Source organism: Pseudonaja textilis, chromosome 2 (genome assembly GCF_049901715.1).
Source record: "Pseudonaja textilis isolate UNSWEBS1 chromosome 2, rPseTex1.2, whole genome shotgun sequence".
NCBI classification, from domain to species: domain Eukaryota; kingdom Metazoa; phylum Chordata; class Lepidosauria; order Squamata; family Elapidae; genus Pseudonaja; species Pseudonaja textilis.
In genome coordinates this window covers 129402709-129423629 of record NC_141991.1, presented here as the reverse complement: position 1 = coordinate 129423629, position 20921 = coordinate 129402709, and the positions used below count along the sequence as shown (strand labels likewise).

The window sequence follows — 20921 nt, the reverse complement described above, 5'->3', positions numbered from 1 at the left end:
AAAAATTCAGCAAGCCTCTTGTCACGCAAGCTAGTCTTGCTGTATTTTTTTTTCTTTTGCATCCAGTAACCTAGGTTTTTAGTGTTCTATGCCATCCCACCATGTACTTCTCTTGAGTGTTTAATTGACTCCCTCACCCTAACCCCAACACTTATCCAGAGAAGAATGAAATATGATTGGGTCTTGGAAAGTGGAGAGAAAACCTCAATTGGGTATAGTGGTGAAGGTCTTAGAAATCAGGAGAGCTCTGAATTCGAGTCCTGCCTTTGGCATGAAAGCTGACTCGGCGACTGTGAGCAGTCTTTCCCTCCCCCCCCCTCTCTCTCTCTGCCTACCCCACCTCACAGGGTTTCAGTCAGACAACAGAGCTGGAAGGGACATTAGAGATCTTCTAGTCCAGCCCCCTGCTCAAGCAGGAGACCCTAGACAATTTGAGACAGGTGGCTGTCCAGACAAGTGGCTGTCGTAAGGGTGATTGTTGTGGAAAAAATAGTAGGAGGAGGGCATATTAGGTATGTTTGCCATCTTGCAATAAAGTAATAAAGGCAGGATTTTAAAAGCACCAAAGAAATAAGTCTTTGCATATAGATATAAAGATGCTTACCTGCCTAAATTCTCTCTTCAAGGCCACTATTCATACTTAAAAAAAAAAGTATCCGTCTTCTATTGCTACTATTGGACCTTGATAATGGATTCATGGCTTGCATAGCTTTTGCCTGCTGGAATGGACTTTCTCTACCCTTTTGCATGCCTCTTACTCATTCCGATCATTTCATTTCCCTAACTTTGATTTCACTTTGATGATTGGCAATTGAATACGCCAAATGAGCATGTGGCTGCAGCTGAACTGTAGCCATTCTGGCTACCTGCCAGAGTTTCAAAGCTGTCAAAGAGCCCACCATCCCAAAATTATTGGCATGCTAAGTTTGCACACAGAGCCTAGTTTCGATCAGGGTCCGGGTGAAATGCCTTGCCCGTGAGATTCTGGAATTCCTGGGTTATCATAGGGACTATTTCCACTGAAAGCCAAAATACCCGAACTGACATTAAATGGTGGAGATTTGCAGCCAAACAAAACATGTCCTCTTCCAGAGTGAGCCATTCAGTTCTTCTCTCCCACTTTTCTTTCCTCGGTGTGCTCATTTATGACTGATCTTAGATCTTTCCTTTTAAGATTCTTTCATACTGCAAAGCTTACACCTTCCTATCATATCTCTGAGTTTGCTTTTTTTTTTTTTACAAAGCTATCGTCCTTTAGCATCTAAATTTGCAATGAGTGTAGAGGAACACCTGTCTATGGAGATGGATCTGCAAGACCAGTTTACGCAGAGCAGACCAATATGAGGGTTTTGACCTCCAAATTAGGAAGAAAAACTTCTCAAGAACTGGTTGTTCCATATGAGCTGGTCTGATGAAAGCTGTACTTGCTGTCTGTACAAGTTCTTCAAATCCCTTTCATATCTGAGGAAAGGTCAAGTAAGCAGTGAAGATGTTGCTGAACAACAATTCCCAGCATCCCTCTTTCACATAGATTGGAAATGGTAGTAGCTGCAGTTGAGAGGGCCCAGATTTCCCAACTTGCATGAATATTTTGAATCATTTAATGACAGCATCAAAGAGTGGAGGTAGTAGGTACGCACTTTGCTTAAATAAAATTATCCTTTCTTAACGTCCTCTTGTTATTGCTTAAATTGAGCCCACGAATATGGGCCAAAATTTTGCCCCAGTGTTCGTTTTTAGCTATTGGTTTGCTTGTCCACTTCTCCAGCTCCTGAAAAAGGCCCTGTCAATTGGATAGGTGCAGCTCTGAAATTTCCTAGGCCTCTAATTACAGAAGGCAGGTATATGGATGGGCCAGGATCCTCTTCGTTTCCCTAGAGAATCCTAGAAACAAAAAGTATGCACAAAAGAAAGATGTGGGGGGGGCGGGCATAATGAACAATGCAAGATTTATCCTCTGAAATTATGTTTTTTTTGTCCTTTTGTCTTGTTGTGTTAAAAAAGAATCTGCAGAAAAACAAGGAATAGCAAAAGCAAAGAGGGAGATGTGCCCATTTCCTTTTCTCCTTTTTCCTCCCCTATTTTAAGCACTGAGTATGGATGACTGCGGGTAAAATAAAAGAATACTGGTGGTCCTCGACTTACAACAGTTTGCTTAATGACAGAAGTTACAACGGCAATGAAAAAAGTGACCTATGACCGTTTTTCACAGTTATGACAGTCGTAACTGTGAAAAAATGGCCATAGGGCAGTTGATCGTGTGATCAAGATTCAGATGCTTGGCAACTGGTTCATATTTATGACCATTGCTGTGTTCCAAGGTCATGTGATTCCCTTTTGTGACCTTCTGTCAAGCAGTCAATGGGGAAGCCAGATTTACTTAACAACTGGGTCACTAGTGTATCCACTGCAGTGATTCACATAACAACTGAGGCAAGAAAAGTCATAAAATGGGGCAAAATTCACTTAACAAATTTCTCACTTAGCAACATAAACTTTGGGCTCAATTGTGGTTGTAAGTTGAGGACTACCTATATATATATGGTGACCAGACCTAACCCCCCTGAAACAAACAGAACAATAAATAAATATAATTGGCTAACACCATATTTACACTTTGATCCTAGTTGGCTAATCCACATCACCTTATCCTTGAAAAAACAAAATGAATTGAAGCTACAGGATAATTTTGCAAGTAACGTTTGTTTGTTTTTGCTTTTGTTTTTTCTTATCCTATAAGGTGCGGTGTTAACTTTGATGGCTGACATACAAATAATCTCTGAGATCAAATCTGTACTTACTAGGAAGCCCAGTACCAGGCTGGATTTGCTTGGATATATCCTTGAACTGGTTTACTGCAATAATAAACGCAAGAGATTAGAATAACGAGAGCAAAATGTGGAGCACTACAACCCTTGATTAAAGAATTTTAATACTGACCTAATCATCCTTCTAAGAATGCTTTTATAATAATAAACCTTGCTTGCCTGCCTGCCTTCTTGCCTGCCATGCTGGGAACAATAAATCTTGATTGATGCTAATTATGGCTAACATAGAAAACAAAATAGAACACTCACTATGTTTGATTTATGAAAGTATCAAGACAAATTTGGATTTTAGTGCTCGATTAAAAATACCTCCCTTAAGGGATGCTATGATCTGAATATTTCTAAGTGGCCTTCCTTAATGATTCAAATATGCACTAAACTAAAACATAATTGAGTCATGCAGTATAGATGTATGATGGGGGCATAACATTTATCAGAAAATTCTGCATGTTTAATTCCTCATTTTACAAATGTGAAGCACGAGAACATGGGAGGAGTAACATCAATAGGAAAAATAATAATAACAGACCAGAAAAGAAAAGCAGCAGCAAAGGATGCGTTGCTAGGCAGGGTTACTAGGACAGAGACTTACCAGAAAGTGAAGATAGCCACAATGCTGACTGTAACAAGGAGCTGAAGTAGAAGGATGCTATAAACCTAATATCAAAGAAACAGAATAAATATCAGCCTGGTTAATGCTCAGCAATTATTCCGAAGACCTAATAATTAAAAAGCAAGCCAGACCCTATCAGTCTAGTTCTACCACTCACTCTTTTGGGGGGGAAGTTCACACGTTATACTGTAATCTCCTTACATGATCATGTTCTAGCCATCTCCGTAAGGGCCATGTAATCAATACTAGAAGAAAGGAGTTGGTCACTGTTTTATGTGTTGATGAGAACAAGATCCATGGATGATGAAGGAGTCCTCAGTAGAGAATATGTTGTGAATCTATAGTGAAATGTAATCCAGATTCGTGGTAGGGAGGGGCTCTTTCTCAGGGACAGTGGAGTTTTGAATGTTTGATGGGCAGGAAGAGGGCAAAGATGAACCCCGCAACTAACAGTTTGCTGAGTGCTTCTATAGCTATAATTGGTTTAATCTGTCAAGATTTTTATCTGTAGGCTAACAATAATAAAGAAACTACTCAGAAAGAACTCCTTGTGTTGCCCCCATTCTTGGGACCTGACAGAAACTCCCAGCCAGTCACTGAACCTAAAATGTCTTGAATCTAGGCCTAACATTCCTGAGTCTAACTCAAGACACAATTCCAAGCTCAAAGCTTTATGTGGCTAGGAGTTTGCCAAAATTAGCTGAATACCTTCAAGTCCTAGAAATTGGAGGAAACTGATGATCCAGATCTTAAAACTAAGAGGAAGGAATTTTAGATGGTCTGAAGGCTGAAGTTTTGAGTGTAATTTTAACAGTTGTGATTTCATTCAATAACCAATTATTATTTCTGAAGCACCTCTTCATGACTAGACTTTCTGGAATCTGCTTTAGCCTCTGATTCTATCTGATGTTTTATCTTTGTTCTAACACCTGTTCTTGATCATACGCTTCTTTCTGACTTACATAAAGTGAACTAACCCTCTTGCAACCTACCATTCTTCCTCACTACTGATTAAGCATTGAGTTTGGTTTGGTCTTAATTGCTTTGACATTACCTTCCTGATGAATACCCTGCGCACATTCTGGTCGTCCCAGCTGAAAGTTGTGAGGGTCTCAGTTTCCCCTGAATATCCACTTCCATAGTTAGGACTGGAATCTGAAACAGGTGGAAAATAAAGATTTTGTCTAAGTGAAAGGGTATGTCGTATAAGATGAGACTGTGCTCTTTCCTACTGCAATTTATGGTCTGAATATTTATTTTACACAAAGTTTCAGGTTTAATTTAAATTAAATTGAATTAACCTATTATCAGATTTTTTTTCTGAACTAATCAAAGAATATATTGGAGGCAAATTAAACCTTCATAGGAACCATAAAAGTATAGAAGTCTATGTTATGGATTGGTTAGCTCTTCTGGCTGGTTTCAGCAGTCACATTCATTCTGGGATGTCTATTCTATCCACTACATAACACAGCTTTGATTAAAACTTCCCTCCTTCCACCCACACTCCATTCTCCTTCTGAAATCGCTTGCAGGTAATGGTAGTCCATCTTCTATGAGGAGATATTTCCTCGCCCCTATGGAGCTCAAACACTGTTGGAGGAAAGTTATGCTAATTCACAGTACTAAAAATCAAGAGGAGTCTGGGCATACTTTTTCTCATTAACACATTTTATTCAAAGGCATACACTTTTGTGAGTTGCATCTCACTTCATTCGCTACACCAAGTCAGCCATTGTTTTCCTATGCCAGTAATAGCCATCTATAACAGAAATGGCTTTCAGAGATAGATCATTACTCTAGAGCAGTGTTTCTCAACCTTGGCGACTTGAAGATATGTAGACTTTAACTCCCAGAATTCCATCGTTTCCCATGCCAGTTGTGGAATTCTAGGAGTTGAAATCCACACATCTTAAAGTGGTTTAGCTTGAGAAACACCACTCTAGAATATTCACACTTATTTCTTCTCCCAGGGCAGTTAGGCTGAAAGTCGTCCCCACCAGCCATTCGGTAAATTAGCAAGCTGCGATGGTGTTTCCCTTCTGTAGCTCACAGGACTGTTGCACTTCATGTGGAAGAACAACAAACAAAGCCTCCAACCCAGCGGGTCAAAGTAGTTGTGAGAAGAAATGGTGATTCCCCCTGCCGGTTTCTAACTTATTATCAACATATAGTACAACATTCCTATGGTATTCAAAGATAACAAAAAATCACTGTGATCCACTGAGCCTTTAGCCTTTAATTGATCGTTAGTGGTATCCATGTGATTAATTTTTATTTTTTTAATCTGTTGTAACCTATTGTGTAACCTGTTGTAACCTTTTGATTGGGGAACCTTATAAAACAAAGAAAACTGAAACTATCTTGAGATACTTTATTTTGTTATTTGTTCCTATACATTGGATATCACACAATACTGTACTAACACCTAATAAACATAATGAATAGGGAAGGGGAGAAAAAAATATACCAATGTTAGGATGAGCTGGATGAATCTGACTTGGGTTTCTGAACACCTCCAGTTGTGGCAGCATAGATCTCCAACTCCCACAAATTTATATAAAATGCCTACCTAACAGAAAACTGTATAACACAAGTGGACTAGTGAAATGACGTAGCAAACGTGAGAGGAAAGTGCAGGGATATATATTTTGCACATGAAAATATGCAGGCACATGTATGTATATGATTGTTTGAATTTTTAAGAACAGCTAGTTTCCAACTGAGACAGAAACAGGACAGAACCAAAATATACCTTGAAAATAATAAAGTCATACAAGGAAAAAGAACCAACACTGACCATCTCTCTGTATAAATAAGAGTATTTTACAATTCTAAAAGAGATAAACACACATTTTAAAAATTAAAGTCTAAGTAGGATGTGTAGGTTTTTTTAAAAAAAAAATGCCATTCTATTAAGTCCATTTTAGATTTATTTTTTTAAAGAGAGATTTCCTGTTTTATACCTTGCTTCTGGGCTATGTGGGTTCTATGCATTTGAACCCTGGACATATGAAGGTATACGAAAAGGGAGAAAAAGAAATAGAACAAACTTTAATTTACTTTTGAGGCTGAAGTGCATGGAAAGTTCCCATCTCCTAGATGGGCAATTTTAAAAGATGTCACAGGCGACAGTATCAGAGGTCAAAGATCTAATGAAAAAGAAGAATGTCAAAGATGAACCTGGAATGACTTTGAAAACTGCATGTTCCAGTTCTGCTGAAAAATCTGACCCAGAAGGTGCAAAGCAGGATCAAAAGGCCACAAGGCAAGGAGAGTCCGGGTAGATATTGTCCTCTTGGGATCATGTGAATATCTCAAGAAAACAACAGCTTCATGATTTGTTAAGACTCCAGTGACATGTGAAACTGCAAGAACTGCATGCCAAGGTCATGTGACTGGTATCACAGAAATCATATTTACTATTTCAACCATTCCATTAACATTCTATCTATTGAAATACTAAAAAGACCTAGTCCTTGTCTTAAGACTGTGACTGAGGCTGAAATTATGGTTGTTAAGTCAGACCCAAATTTATGGCCTTTTTTGTGGCAGTCATTAAGCAAACTCCACAATCATTAAACAAACATGGCAATCATGAAGCAAACCCATTGTACGAAATCGAATTTGGGTCCATCATCGAGATGTATTCTTCCGAGCTTTTGGACTTATGCTGGAGCCCACCTTCAGGGAATTTCTCTTCTGGAATACATGCTTTAGGGTGTTCTGTTGTTCATGTTTACGTGGTGCCTTCCTATTGGCTGATTGATGTGTTGATGGCTGGCAATTGGCTGGCATTTCCCTGTGCTGCCAAGCCCTCGCCTCCTAAATATTTGATAGGCTTGTGATAATTCAGCAATCCTGTTAACTGACAAGGGGCTTGTTTCCCAGGCTTCAATCACTTCCCTGACTGTTTTTGTGCCTGCTCGTCCAACAATCTTAGTTACCTACAAAATTGAATGTGTGTCAATGAAATGGGCAATGTACCAATGGGTGTTTTTTGCTAGAAACGCTGGTTTCCTGCAATGGACATTATAAATTACAATCACATGACTGAAGGATATTGCTGTAAATGAGGGTCAACTGCCAACCACCCAAAATGTGATCACATGAACACGAGGAGGTGGGCAGCCATTGAAACATCAAACTTAGCTTGTAAAGAATGGAATGGAATGGAATGGAATGGAATGGAATGGAAGAGAAGAGAAGAGAAGAGAAGAGAAGAGAAGAGAAGAGAAGAGAAGAGAAGAGAAGAGAAGAGAAGAGAAGAGAAGAGAAGAGTTGGAAGGGACTTTGGAAGTCTACTAGTTCAACCCCTTGCTCAGGCATGAAACCCTATACTGTTTCAGACAAAAATAGCCCTGGGGGTGGGTCTGTCGTAATTTCAAATAGCTGCTAAGTGACCGGTTGTAACCCAAGGATTACCTGTAATGCTATCGGGGTGGATGGGAGAGTTGGTTTTTATATGCATTAAATGTCACAAAAAGAACCCATGCCATGTGGGTGGGAGGGGGGACTGCAAATAAATTTGGAAGCAACAACCTTCTTTTATCACTATCCACAACCACTTGCATCTGGCAGGGATTCCATCTGGCCACAGTGCATGGGAGTGAGCTCTAGCTCATTTTTAAAAATTGCCTTTTAATGCAATTTGTTAATTGGAAAAGCTGCCACCATAACTTTTTCCACAGTTCTGTGTCAAGAAGAAAGAGGGACTCTGAGAAATCAGGCAGAGAAAACACAGCAGGGGGTTGGCAAAACCACCGATTAACTTTCCATATTGGGGCTCAATGTTAGGGATCCAGGTTCAGGAACCGCATCTCAATAAAATTGGAGGGATGATTGTGTTGCCAGTGCCCGATGATGCCCAGGAAGCTAAAAGCAGTGCACTGGAGATTAACATCCCTATCATTACTACCACCACCAAGAATTTTCAATATTTTTTTCCAAACATTTTCAATTAGGTTATAAAATATTATAAAATGCAAAATACGAAAGTAAATAAAAGAGCAGGGAAAGGGGGGGGAAAGGGGGAGAGGGAGGTGAGGAAAGGTAGGGAAAAGAAAAGAAAAAGAAGCATTGGCTTCCAACTCTCTCTGTTGCAATAAAATAGGGCATCAGCATCAATCACAGCTTTTTGTTTTTCCATAATAATAAGAGCAAGTCATTTCTATAAAGATCTATCGATCTAATCTGTAAAACCCAAAGTCAAAGTTACATTCTTTTCCACATCAAGCATGAAATTCTGAAATGGTTTCATTGTTTCCAATAGTTTTTAAGACAAACAAACATTTATTGTAATGTAATCTATCATGTACCATAGCTTCTGCCATAAAGAAACTCTAATTTTGTAAGGTGCAATATAACTCTCCGATGTTCTTGCTGCCGCAGGCCAACACAGTTACCCCTATAGAAAATGCACTTTGGTAAGGCACTACAAATAACACTGTAGTATTACAATGCTCTATTTTATATTCACTCCTATTCCTGATACCTTCAAGTAAAAGCTTCATCTGTTTGATTGCCACTTCATGCTTGATAATTTTATTGAGCTGTTTGCTATCTGATCTCCAGGTGTCTTTCTTGTTTAAGTCTCTGCTTTCAACTATGTCTCAGAAGTGACATTTCAATGATTATAACTGGAAATCCTTTCTCCATCAAGAGGAGCCCTATGGAAGTCAGATAAGCAAGCAACCACATGATATGATGAGTGCATAAGGCACGGAAATAAACTGTAGGACTTATAACCATTTCTTTAACAACCATTCAAAGTTACATTGGCCTCAGAAAAAGTGCCTTACAACCTTTCCTCAAAGTTACAACCATCTCTCTCTCTCTCTCTCTCTCTCTCTCCCTCCCTCCCTCCCTCTGTCTCTGTCTCTGTCTCTCTCTTTCTCTCTCTCTCTCTCTCTCTCTCTCTCACACACACACACACACACACACATACACACACACACATAGAGAGAGACACCCCTATGGTCATATGATCACAACTTAGGTGCTTTGCAACCAGCTCTTATTTTCTACAGTTGCAGGTTAACCACTGTAAAAGTCTGACTCACAGACGAACTCAATACAGAAGCCTGATGATGGCAGATGAGATTCTGCCGAAACGTTGCTACAACTTTAAAAGCACAACTACAATGACGTGGGAAAATACCCAAACAAAGCTGAATGCCATATATATATGTTTTCTTAAGTTTTCGCGGGTACTTACATGTATGGTATTCAGCTTTGTGTATATATATGTATATGTATGTATGGGAAAATACCCGAACAAAGCTGAATACTATGTATGTATGTATGTGTGTGTGTGTGTGTGTGTGTGTGTGTGTGTGTATATATATATATATATATATATATATATATATATATATATATATATAGAGAGAGAGAGAGAGAGAGAGAGAGAGAGAGAGAGAGAGAGAGAATAATAATACTAATCTAAACCAAATTACACCTGCAAAACATCAGCTCTATTAAGATGCTGAGTATTGATGGACAATGACAAGATCCTTCCTTTCTACTTATCGTGAAACTGGTTGAAATATCCAAACAGAGGAAACCTTCAAATAAAGGGCCATCCATTAGGATGTATAGACATCCAATTTAAAATTATGACAGATTCAATTAATCCTCAAATTCTACAAGTATTATATAATACAGTACAGTACAATGACTCTTGTAGAGTTTAGACATATACAGTTTTAAAATAATGAATGCTCCAACACTGGAAGTTTTTAAAAAGATGTTGGATAATCATTTGTCTGAAGTGGTGGGGTTGGACTAGAAGACCTCCAAGATCCCTTCCAACTCTGTTATTCTATTCTATTCTATTCTATTCTATTCTATTCTATTCTATTCTATTCTTTATCCCACTAGTTCAGGGGTCTTCAAACTTGACAGCTTTAAGACTTGTGGACTTCAACTCCAAGAATTCCTCCTCCAGTCATGTTAGCTAAGGAATTCTGGGAATCGAAGTCCACAAACTTGCCAAGTTTGAAGACCCTTGCACTAGTTCAAAGTGGTTATCAACAAGCCCAGTAAAGCAAAATAAAATAAATAAAATAAAGGAACCATTTCAGGCACAGTAGTAATAATCAAAATGCCACTCAAAAGGAATAGCTACAAAATCAGACAATGATACACATAAAAAAAATCTTGTCAAAAGTTTATTAAAAGCCTCTCTTAGTCACATATGTAAGGTAGCCGGAGAGAGTATTATTCTACAGCACTCTTCTCTAGGCTGATGGTTTCTGTATGAATTGGGACTACAGCTGCCATAATTCTTAGCCTATATGGCCATTAACTGTGTTTGTTTGAAATTCTGGGGATTCTGGCCCTAATATGCATGGGGGAAATTCAGCTTAGTAAGGCTCCCTGCGTTCTCCAAGCCGATTTCTGTCACCAAAAAGATTCCACTTAATATACCTATATCTCAACCAGCATATGAAACAAAGCAGAACTGTATAGTGTACATATTTGTTTTTATAGTGTGAGAAATTATTCTTACGACACTTGATACTCAAAAATGTTTTAAGGCTTAACGCCCAATAGCAAAACTTTGAACTTAAGTTTAGAAATAGACCAATCCAAAAAATGGCAGCTAATAAAGTGTTGTTACTTTGTAGTTGGCTCAATCAATATCCACAATGCCATATCTATTTGCACAACCGAAGTTACCAAAGCCTCCTTGGATACCGGATCATGTTGCACTTGCCCTAGGGAAGGATCAGGCAGGTAGACCAGGTGAAATGAGCAAAAATATTCCAAGTTATAGCTTCACCTAAACATGCACAAACCATGTTTCCTCTGAGAGCAGGAATAAACTAAAGGTTGATTCTATAGTAGGGGTATGGTTCCATCTCATCTAAACTAGCAGTTGCCAACAGGTGGGCCGCAGCCACTGGTGGGCCATGAAAAAATTTTGGTGGGCTGCAGAGAAATCTCACCCCCAGAGCACCCCCCAAAGCAATTAATCCAGGTGCAGAAACACAAGGCTGCACTGCCCACATGGCCCACGGGAACCCTCCCCACCCACTCACTACTTATCTGGCAAACTTGCCTGCTAAGTTGCTATTTTTCCTTTTTCTGACCATCATCTGTTCTGCTGTGCCGGGAGATTTAGATTAGCTAGGAAGCAGGAAATGGTTGGATTTCTTGCTTTCTAGCTAGTCTTTAGATCTTCGGCTCTACTTTTAAGCACAGCCGAACCTCCCTTAGGACTGAAGGTTCTATTATTCAGTGCAGACTCACAGCAAGCAAATTTTATGTGACAGACTCAGGTAGCTGGTGGCAGATAGAAAGATCACTGAATGATTCTGTGAGCAACTCAATCTGCCTGCCTGCTTTTGAGTAAAAGTTGCTCTTTTTTAAATAAAAAAATCAATATTTATATAAATATTTATAATATTTGCATACAAGCCATGCCCAGCCAGTCACATGATCACCAAGCCACACCCACAAATTAGGCCACACCCACAGAACCAGTTAGTAATCCCTGGGATTTAAAATTATGAGTTGGGTGGTCCCTGAGGTCCAAAAGGTTGGTGACTCCTGATCTAAACCATAGACCTAATAGATCTATGCTCCAACACAGGGGTCCCCAACTCCTGGGCCATGGACCAATACTGGTCCTAGGCCTGTTAGGAACTGGGCCGCACAGCTGGAGATGAATGGCAGGTGAGCAAATGAAGCTTCATCTATATTTGCATCCACCCCCCAGTGTTAACATCAATGCCTCAGCTCCACTTCAGATCATCAGACATTAGATTCTCATAGGAGAGTAAACCCTACTGTAAATTGCCCATGGAGGGATCTACATTGTACACTCCTCCTCCTCTCCCGCAGTCTGTGGAAAATTTGTCTTCCACAAAACCAGTCCCTGGTGCTCAAAAGGTTGGGGACCACTGCTCCAACAATACTCATCATTAAAATTAATCTTTAACAGGTAAGATGTCATTCTCCTTCTCCTCTGGTATCAGGATTAGTTACCATAAGGAAGACCTTGGGAATTACATTTCCTGCGACAGGATCTTTAAACAGATGTAAAAGTTCTCTCAGATGATTTCATTTGCTGCTATATATGCTATGTTAATGACCAAATCATTGCTATAGGCACTTATCCTCTAAACCCGGGGAATCCAAGTCAATTTCATTGCGGGCCACATCAGGGTTGTGTCTGACTTTGGGGGGGACTGGAGGCGTGGCCAGGGTGGGTGTGGCCAGCTCATTGTCATTCCTGTGGTGTCACGAGCACTCTGCCAGTGAGAATGGGTTTCCACGCTCCATTTTCACTGGCAGAGGGTGGCAGGAGGCTGTGGCAGCAGAAAACAGAGCTCGGGAGCCCGTTTTCACTGGCAAAAGCACTGCGGGCTGGTCCCTTATTGTTTCCAGGGCAACCCCACAGGCCAGATGTAAGTACCCTGCAGGCTGGATATGGCCCCTGGACCTTAAGTTTGACATCCCTGCTCTAAACATTGCAGATATTAGTAATAATAATAATACAAAAGACGTATCTCAAGGAAGGAACCTCACATATTTAGGGCTACCCGTTTTTATCAAATCTCCAAATGTAATATTCCCACCATCTATCTGATATGGTACATTTCACATAAACATTATTAGTCAGAGAAGCAACAAGGTTTGGAGGGGAATAATTCTGATTTATCCGTATTATTGCTTAAAATGTAATGATAACCCCAGGTTTGCCAATAAATTCTACTAAACTCTTGTGCTACGATAAGTTTTCAAGATCAATATCCTATCAAAGCAGTTATTGATTAAATGAAATCACTCCGATAAAGAGCTAAGAGGACCAAGCATCACAACTTGCCATTGTGGTAATGGTCAATAATTTTGGCCTTTGGGCAACAGTCCCATTTCGGCATTATCTTAAATCCACTTTCCAAATGCCCATTTGTACCATAATAGCTAAGCTAAGAATTAATTGATCAGTTGCATTTACTCTGTTTCTGTAGGGATTCCAGCTTTGTGTGGGTTTTACGCAGAAAAAACTTCTCCAAAGGCATTGAAAGGCTCTAGCAGTTAAAATAATAATAAAAAAATAAAAACAATGAAGAGCAATGGCAGAGAAAAATTTGCTGAAAAGTTGTCTCCTGTCCTCCAAGTCAGTGCATTATGATGATACAGGACTGGAATCTTCAGGAGACTGATGGGATCTCCCATTCACTGTTGCCATGATTTTCTGGGGGTCAGTTTCTCTTTTCTAGTCAGTTATGACTCAAAGGTGTTATCTAAAAGGGGCAAAGCATGCTTTGAATTTACCCTTCCTTAATCTTTCTAGTATATTCCAGCCCATACCACTTTTTCCCAGTGTCTACTTCACCATCCACCCCCATCTTCTTGGTACATTCTCACTGCCCCATTCACCTCCTGATCTTCAATTCCCAATGAGCCACCTTCCATCTTCAGAAAAAGCCCCAAAAGTGTTTTCTACAAGCCAAATAATTGCCACTGGCATGGCAATACATATAGGTAGTCCTCGACTTACAGCAGTTCATTTAATGAACATTCAGAGTTACAATGACACTGAAAAACGTGACATTTTTCACAGTTATGACCTTTGCAACATTCCCATGGTCATGTGATCAAAATTCAAATGCTTGGCCATTGGTTCATAATTATGGCCATTGCAGTGTCCCTGGGTAATGTGATCACCTTTTGCGATTTTTTGATAAGCAAAGACAATAGATAAGGCACATTCACTTAACAACCAGGTTACTAACTTATCAACTGCAATGATTCACTTAAAAATTGTGGCAAGAAAGGTTGTAAAAACGGGGTAAAATTTAAATTAAGCAACCACAAAGGCTGGATTCACACATAATGCCAGGCCATAAATAAGGTTAATATATTGTGTTCAGCCAAAGTGAACTAACCATACTGGCTAGTGTACTTTGCCACCAAGGCTAACCACTTTTCTAACCATAGTTAGGTGGGGAATATCCCTTTCAGATGTTATCCCAACATATTGCCAGGGGTATTTAATCTTATTTACAATATTATTATGCTAACCATTGTATGCATTGAAGAGTTGTGTTCTACAAAAATGGCAAAATTGAAGCAGACTTTAATGCAGAAGAAAAATATATATGAAGGGAAACAAATATATAAGATGCTCCCTCTTCCTTACTTAAGGTTAGGAGATTGAAAAAGCTAGGTCTGCAACCATCCACGATCTGGGTTTACTGTTTTTGGAATCTGGTTAAGTACTTATGGTACAACGTATGGAATATTAATAAAATAAACACGAGCATTTGGGCAATGTTTTTCCAGTATAAATGTACTGATCCAATATTGTCCTAATCAGGAAAAAAATATGGGCTAAAAGAATATCATATAGCACTGTGGAAAATTATTGAGCCTCTTGTACTGTTTTTGTGTCTCATTCAGTATTTAATGTACTAAAAAAAATCTAGCACAATAAGATGATTTGCTCAGAAATGCTTCAAGGTGACTATTTCTGGTATTCTAAGTGCATGAAACTCTTCTGGGTTGCTTCGCATTACATTTGAATGAAAGGTTTGGTTTGCTCTTCTACACAGCCCATCTCAGATGGGAAACCACAAGTAAGACTAGATATCCACATTCACACCTTCGCAATGATTTGGAAGAAGCTGGTGGAAACCCTTAGGACCTCTCTCCAAGCTGCAGTGAATTAGGGGTAAAGAGGAAGACGCCCTTTCTAAAGTCACTTCTTCCCTTGCAAGGTCTTTGCTCATCTCCTTGATCATCACACAAAGTATGCCTTCTCCCTTCTGCTTCGCTATTTGATTCAGAGGAACCTCTTCCCCCCTTCTATTCAGAATGCAGCTTCACACGTATCCATCATACATGCACCCGCTCCTTTAGAAGACCACCCCCAACTAGGTGTCTTTCTACATAGATTCCTTCTCAAGCCAGGAGGGGGAATAACAGGATAATAGAGTTGGAAGGGACCCTGGAGGTTTTCTAGTCCAACCCCCAACTCAAGCAAGAAACCTGTACCATGTCAGACAAACAGTTGTCCAATCTCTTCTTAAAAACCTCCAGTTGTTGGAGCACCTACGGCTTCTGGAAACAAGTCATCCCTTTGATTGTTCTAACCTTCAGAAATTTCTCCTTAGTTCTAGATTGGTTCTTCCTTGATTAGGAGAGGGAAAGAAGTGAGCGTCAAGGAAGGTTCTGGAGTTTCTGAGTACTTTGCTTCCACCAAATGATCAAGCCTCTCTTTGTGCAGTTCCCAAGGGATCCATCTAAGGCAGGGCTGTCAAACTCCCAGCCCATGGGCTGGATACGTCATGTACTGGCCATGCCCACGCCCGGTTTAGCGAAGGGCAAAAAGGTCCCAATATGTCACATGACGGCACCATGACAATGTGAGTTTGACACCCCTGATCTAAGGGGAAGAGGGATAGAGGGCTGGATGAGGTGCTGCTGTCACTGCTGCTTAGGTGATAGCTTATAGCAGGGGTCTTCAAAGTTGACAGCTTTAAGACTTGTGGACTTCAACTCCCAGAGTTCCTCCTCCAGTCATGTTAGCTCAGGAATTCTGGGAGTTGAAGTCCACAAGTCTTCAACTTGCCAAGTTTGAAGACCCTGGGCTTATAGTTACAGGAGAGAAGATAACGTTACAATTTTCACTCCTTCCTCCTTTCCTCCACTGCAGTTTCTACTAAGGTCCTGTGAAGCAGGAAGCAAGGAGTGGAACAAGGTGAAATTCAAAGCCACTTCTATATCTGGGACTCAAACCAACTGCTTCCCCTGTTTGTCTACCACCATTCATGTTCAAACATGTCCCTTTCTTCGCTTTCTTGAGATCTCTCTTACACTTGAGAGACTTACTAAAAAAAAAAAAATCTTATTGGTAGGTTGTAGGACCAGAGACTGTAATTTTCCATTTCTGAGATCATACTCAGAAGCCCAGAAAAAGGAAGGCTGATTTAATGAACATCAGAGAGGGGGTTGAGCAGAGGTGGTATTCAGCAGGTTCTGACCAGTTCTGGAGAACCGGTAGTGGAAATTTTGAGTAGTTTGGAGAACCGGAAAAGACCACCTCTGACTGGAGAGTTTACAGTCTCCTTCCCCTGCCACGACCACCAAGGCACAACCACAGAACCGGTAGTAAAAAAAATTGAATCCCACCACTGGGGTTGAGCTTGAGTGAATCCAAAACACTTCTTCCAAATCATCTTTGAAGCTAGTCTTAGTGACCAGACCCACAGCCCCAGTGAACCTTCATGCCTGAAGATAAGCCCCTTATTTCCAGTCTAGTCCCTTAAGCAAGGGAGGGGGAATGGGAGGGAGTTGAGAATATTTCAGAACAGTCAAGATGTCAATTATGACCTCATAACCGAAGCAATGTCCCTTTTGTACAGCTATAAAAGTATCCAAAGGGCTTCTAGCGTATCACTTTTTTGACTTCCCTTCTGGACATTCCTAACGTTCCCACTTCTATTTCGCACTGGGTCTGTTTTCATGCAGAGGAAAAGATATTTGGTTGCACTGTAAGCCAAGCAAAAGGTTATGGTGGGGGAGTTGTAAATTCTGAGGCAGAGAAAAACTTCCTGATCTGAATGTCAGATCAACAAGAATGCCAACAGACTGACATGGGACAAGAAGCCGCTAAATTTCAAAACTGAGTGAGTTTTATTTATTTTTTTGAAATCGGACAACTCACTGGGATCCACGTATGCCCAAGTGGGATGGAGGGGGACATTCAGAGGGGGAGAAAAGGCCCCTGCTTTCATCCCTTCTGCTGAGGTTGCCTCTTCATAGCTTGGGGGTACGGCTGGGGCACTGGGCTGCTTTCGTTCGGCATCTCCCTGCTGCCCTTCAGAATTTGCAGGCTTGTTATTCACAGAGAGCTAGAAAAGGGACAGGAAAAAAAATAGATTAAAATTTAAAAAAAAACAAAGAATGACCATTTTTCTTGTAAATTTTACATGGAGGAGAGAATCAAAAGTAAACGAGATCCAGGGTTTGAGGTCCAGGTAATCCTCAACTTACGACCACAACTGAGCCCAGAATTTGTGAAAAATGTATTAAGTGAGTTTTGCCCCATTTTACGACGTTTCTTGCCACGTTTGTTCAGCGAGTCACCGCAAGTGTTAAATGAGTAACCTGGTTGTTAAGTGAATCTGGCTTCCCCTTTGACTTCGCTTGTCAGAATGTCACAAAAAACGATCACACAATGTGAGTCAGTTGTCAAGCGTCCAAATCAGAGGTGGGTATTCAGCAGGTCCTGACCAGTTCTAGAGAACCAGAAGCGGAAATTTTGAGTAGTTCAGAGAACCGGCAAATCCCACCTCTGACTGGAGATTTTTACAGTCTCCTTCCCCTGCCACGCCCACCGAGCCATGCCCACAGAACCTGTAGTAAAAAAAAAATTGAATCCCACCACAGGTCCAAATGTAAATCACATGATCATGGGGGAGGGGGGGAATGCTGCAACAGTCATAAGTGTGAAAAATGGTCGTGTCAGTTTTTCAGTGCCATTGTAATTTCAAACCATCACTAAATGAACCGTTGTAAGTCGAGGAATACCCATGTATGTGTAGGTAAATTCTCTACAAGCCTCCTAGCCTGGAAAAAATGCAGGGGAGGGACGCATGATCAGAAGCTTTTCCCCCTGTTTTTCTGACCTGGTCTGGTTTTCCCTGCCCGCTTTATTTATTTAGCGTATAGCACGTGTTAGCCAGGGATGACCGAGGTGGCTGGCTGCCCCTGTGAGAGGAATTTTTTCAGGCAGTGTTATCGTTACCCACGGGACATCCGAATGCTGGTAGGCATTCGGGGGAGGCTCCTTTCTTGTCCCAACATAGTTTATTCGCTCACAGGAATCAAATTCACCGAACTGGCCAACCTCAATGGTACGCAGGCCCAGCGTCTTACCACGTGAGCCACCATGGTCCCTTTCCCTGACCACTGAGAACGGTCAGCTGACTGATCGATCATACATCTTACAAGGAGGTTTACAATAATGATCCTTGTGAATGGGGCAACCTTAATGCCCGGAATGAATTCTGCAAGAATATCCGGTGCAGTGTTGTATTAATGTATCTATATTGCATCAGGCATTTCTGCAGAATTGGCTACGGGCATTAAGGCTGCCCCATTCTCAAGACAAGACATAGGTACGTTATTTGGTGTTCAGTGATGCTTTCCTGGCTTAGAGCTATTCAGACCTATTGCTTCTGGAGCTGTGACACTTGGGAAACGTCTCCTGCAGGACAAGTTCTAGGTTCTCGCTCTCCTCTCCATTTCTGTTTTGTTTTGCTTTGTTGCTGATTATTTTAAAGAAAATCCTCCGGTGCATGGAAAATATATCAAATCAACTAGGGTAGTAATGGACAAAAACGTTTCACAATGGACAGCAGCTGCCGTATGTTTGGATCTCAAGCAAATGACTTTCCAAGTCTGAACTGGACTTGTAATTTTAGCTTCAAACAGGAAACAAACCTAAATTCAAGGTACCTCCAAAGGAGAAGATTACATTGAAATAATAACCCTGTTTCCATTGCTCAGATAATCTGGAATGACTATCCCATTTTAAAGATAATTTACTTATACATACATATAAAAACTTGACTTCTTTCAACTACATTATTTCATCTACTGCTGACAACACATCACTATGAACAGCTACTGACTGAAACCAAATATAGATATTTAGCTTCTTTCTCACTACTACACTGTACGTTCTGGAAAAAAAACTTTTGATAAGGTTGCTTGTCAATTATTTCAAGAGCCTTACTCTTAGCCAATAGCAACTGAATAAAGGCACATGAATCATGAAACTTGTAATTTATTTTATCTGTTAGATATAATTAATGTCTTTCTTCAAGAAGCTCCTGATGCTTTTATCAATGGAAGGCAGAACCTGGTATATATGAGTCTCCAAATAATGACTCCCAAATATCAAAATATGTATGGGTACTTCTTTTAATCTAAAATTATATTGAAATATACCACATATGGATAAGCCTATCTCTAGACAAGACATCTCTGGACTTTTTAACCAAAGTACCATTTGAAACACACCAGTCATGGATAAACTGACCCTCAAAAATGTTATATTTAAATTTTCACAATTGGCTTATCTTTCAGAGATAATGAATCTGTCATGCTTCAAAGAAAAATGTCAGCCTCCAAGATTGTTTTAATTTCTCCCCACCCACCCCCCAAAAGCCCCCAAACCCACCTCTCAATCATAGACACTATTTTAGGAAACAAAATGATGGGAAACACCAGCCCAGGGCTTTCTTTGAAAAAAAAATGTGTTCAGGCCAAGAAAATAACAAAAGAAGGGGCAGTATGGAAGATTGTGCAAGAGTAGCTGGGATAGGGCAGTAATAGCTAAATTTTTCCTCGTTGCATGCCAAAAGTGCGTGCACCTCCACCCATAATGTAATGTTTGTGCACTCCCCCATGCATGCGCATGCGATCAGGGGTGGGATTCAAAATTTTTAACAACTGGTTCTGTGGGCGTGGCTTAGTTGGTGGGTGTGGCTTGGTGGTCATGTTATTGGCTGGGCATGGCCAACTCAATATCACTCACATCAAGGCATGCATCTCCTCGCCAGGCCTCCTCGCCTGTGGGGATGCTGCAACAGTCGTAAGTGTGAAAAATGGCCATAAGTCACTTTTTTCAGTGCCATTCTAATTTTGAATGGTCACTCCACACAAGCAAAGTACCAGTAAAGGAGGGGAAAAGAAACTCCAGAGAAGTTCCTGAGACAGGAATTCTAGTCCTGCCAAGAATGTAATAAGGGTTAACGGAAAGGCAGTTTCTGTAAGCAATACCAGAATGTTTCCTTCCTGCTTTCCTTACAGGATTAGGCCAGTAATTTCTTCTAACAACTGGTTCTCCAAACTGCTTAGAATGTTAACAACCAGTTCTAGTGAATAGGTGTGAATTGGTAGAATCCCAGCCCGGCATGCGACCCTGTGCGCACATGACCCCTGTGTGCCATGCGCCTCTGCACATGTGTGCACAGCCCCACCCCCTGCGCATGCACACGTGTCTCCCCCCACGCATATGTGGCAGATACCCAACAATCAGCTGTTTGGTGGGGGGCACATGCGCATGCGCAGTACAGCTGTTCCAGGTGATCTCTCGCATGCCAGCAAAAATGGCTCTGTGTGCCACTTGCAGCTCGCGTGCCATAGGTTCACCATTACGGGGATAGGGTTTACAGAGGGTATCTTATATTCTAGAAAACGGCAGCTTTGCAGGTGTATATATCTCCAAAGGCAGTTATTTTGTGATTAAATGAGCTTCCCAGACATCTATTCTACTATTACATTAATATCAGAATAATACTGCTGTTGACATTTTTCATTTAATTTGTGAAAGTGCTCATATTTAAATTTCCTGAGAGCCTTAAAAAGCTGAACAGATTGAGTAAAATCCAATGTTCTGTTGCCATAAAGTCATAAGAGTATTTTCTTTTATTCCTCCTTTCAGAAAGCCAACA

The 20921-nt window shown here is 40.5% G+C and overlaps 1 protein-coding gene across 4 annotated transcripts in view; it reads right to left on the bottom strand.

The window, feature by feature from the left end:
• The window catches only part of FAIM2 (Fas apoptotic inhibitory molecule 2), a 104017-nt gene that overhangs the window by 21225 nt on the left and 61871 nt on the right, over positions 1 to 20921 (bottom strand). For all 4 annotated transcript variants that reach the window (XM_087925253.1, XM_087925255.1, XM_087925254.1 and 1 more), the window contains 4 exons: positions 17123 to 17309; positions 4496 to 4596; positions 3421 to 3485; positions 2802 to 2855 (listed from right to left, as the gene is read on the bottom strand). In XM_087925253.1, the coding sequence (XP_087781379.1) occupies positions 2802 to 2855; positions 3421 to 3485; positions 4496 to 4596; positions 17123 to 17192 (290 nt within the window). In that variant the 5' untranslated portion in view covers positions 17193 to 17309. The remainder of the gene's footprint in view (positions 1 to 2801; positions 2856 to 3420; positions 3486 to 4495; positions 4597 to 17122; positions 17310 to 20921) is intronic.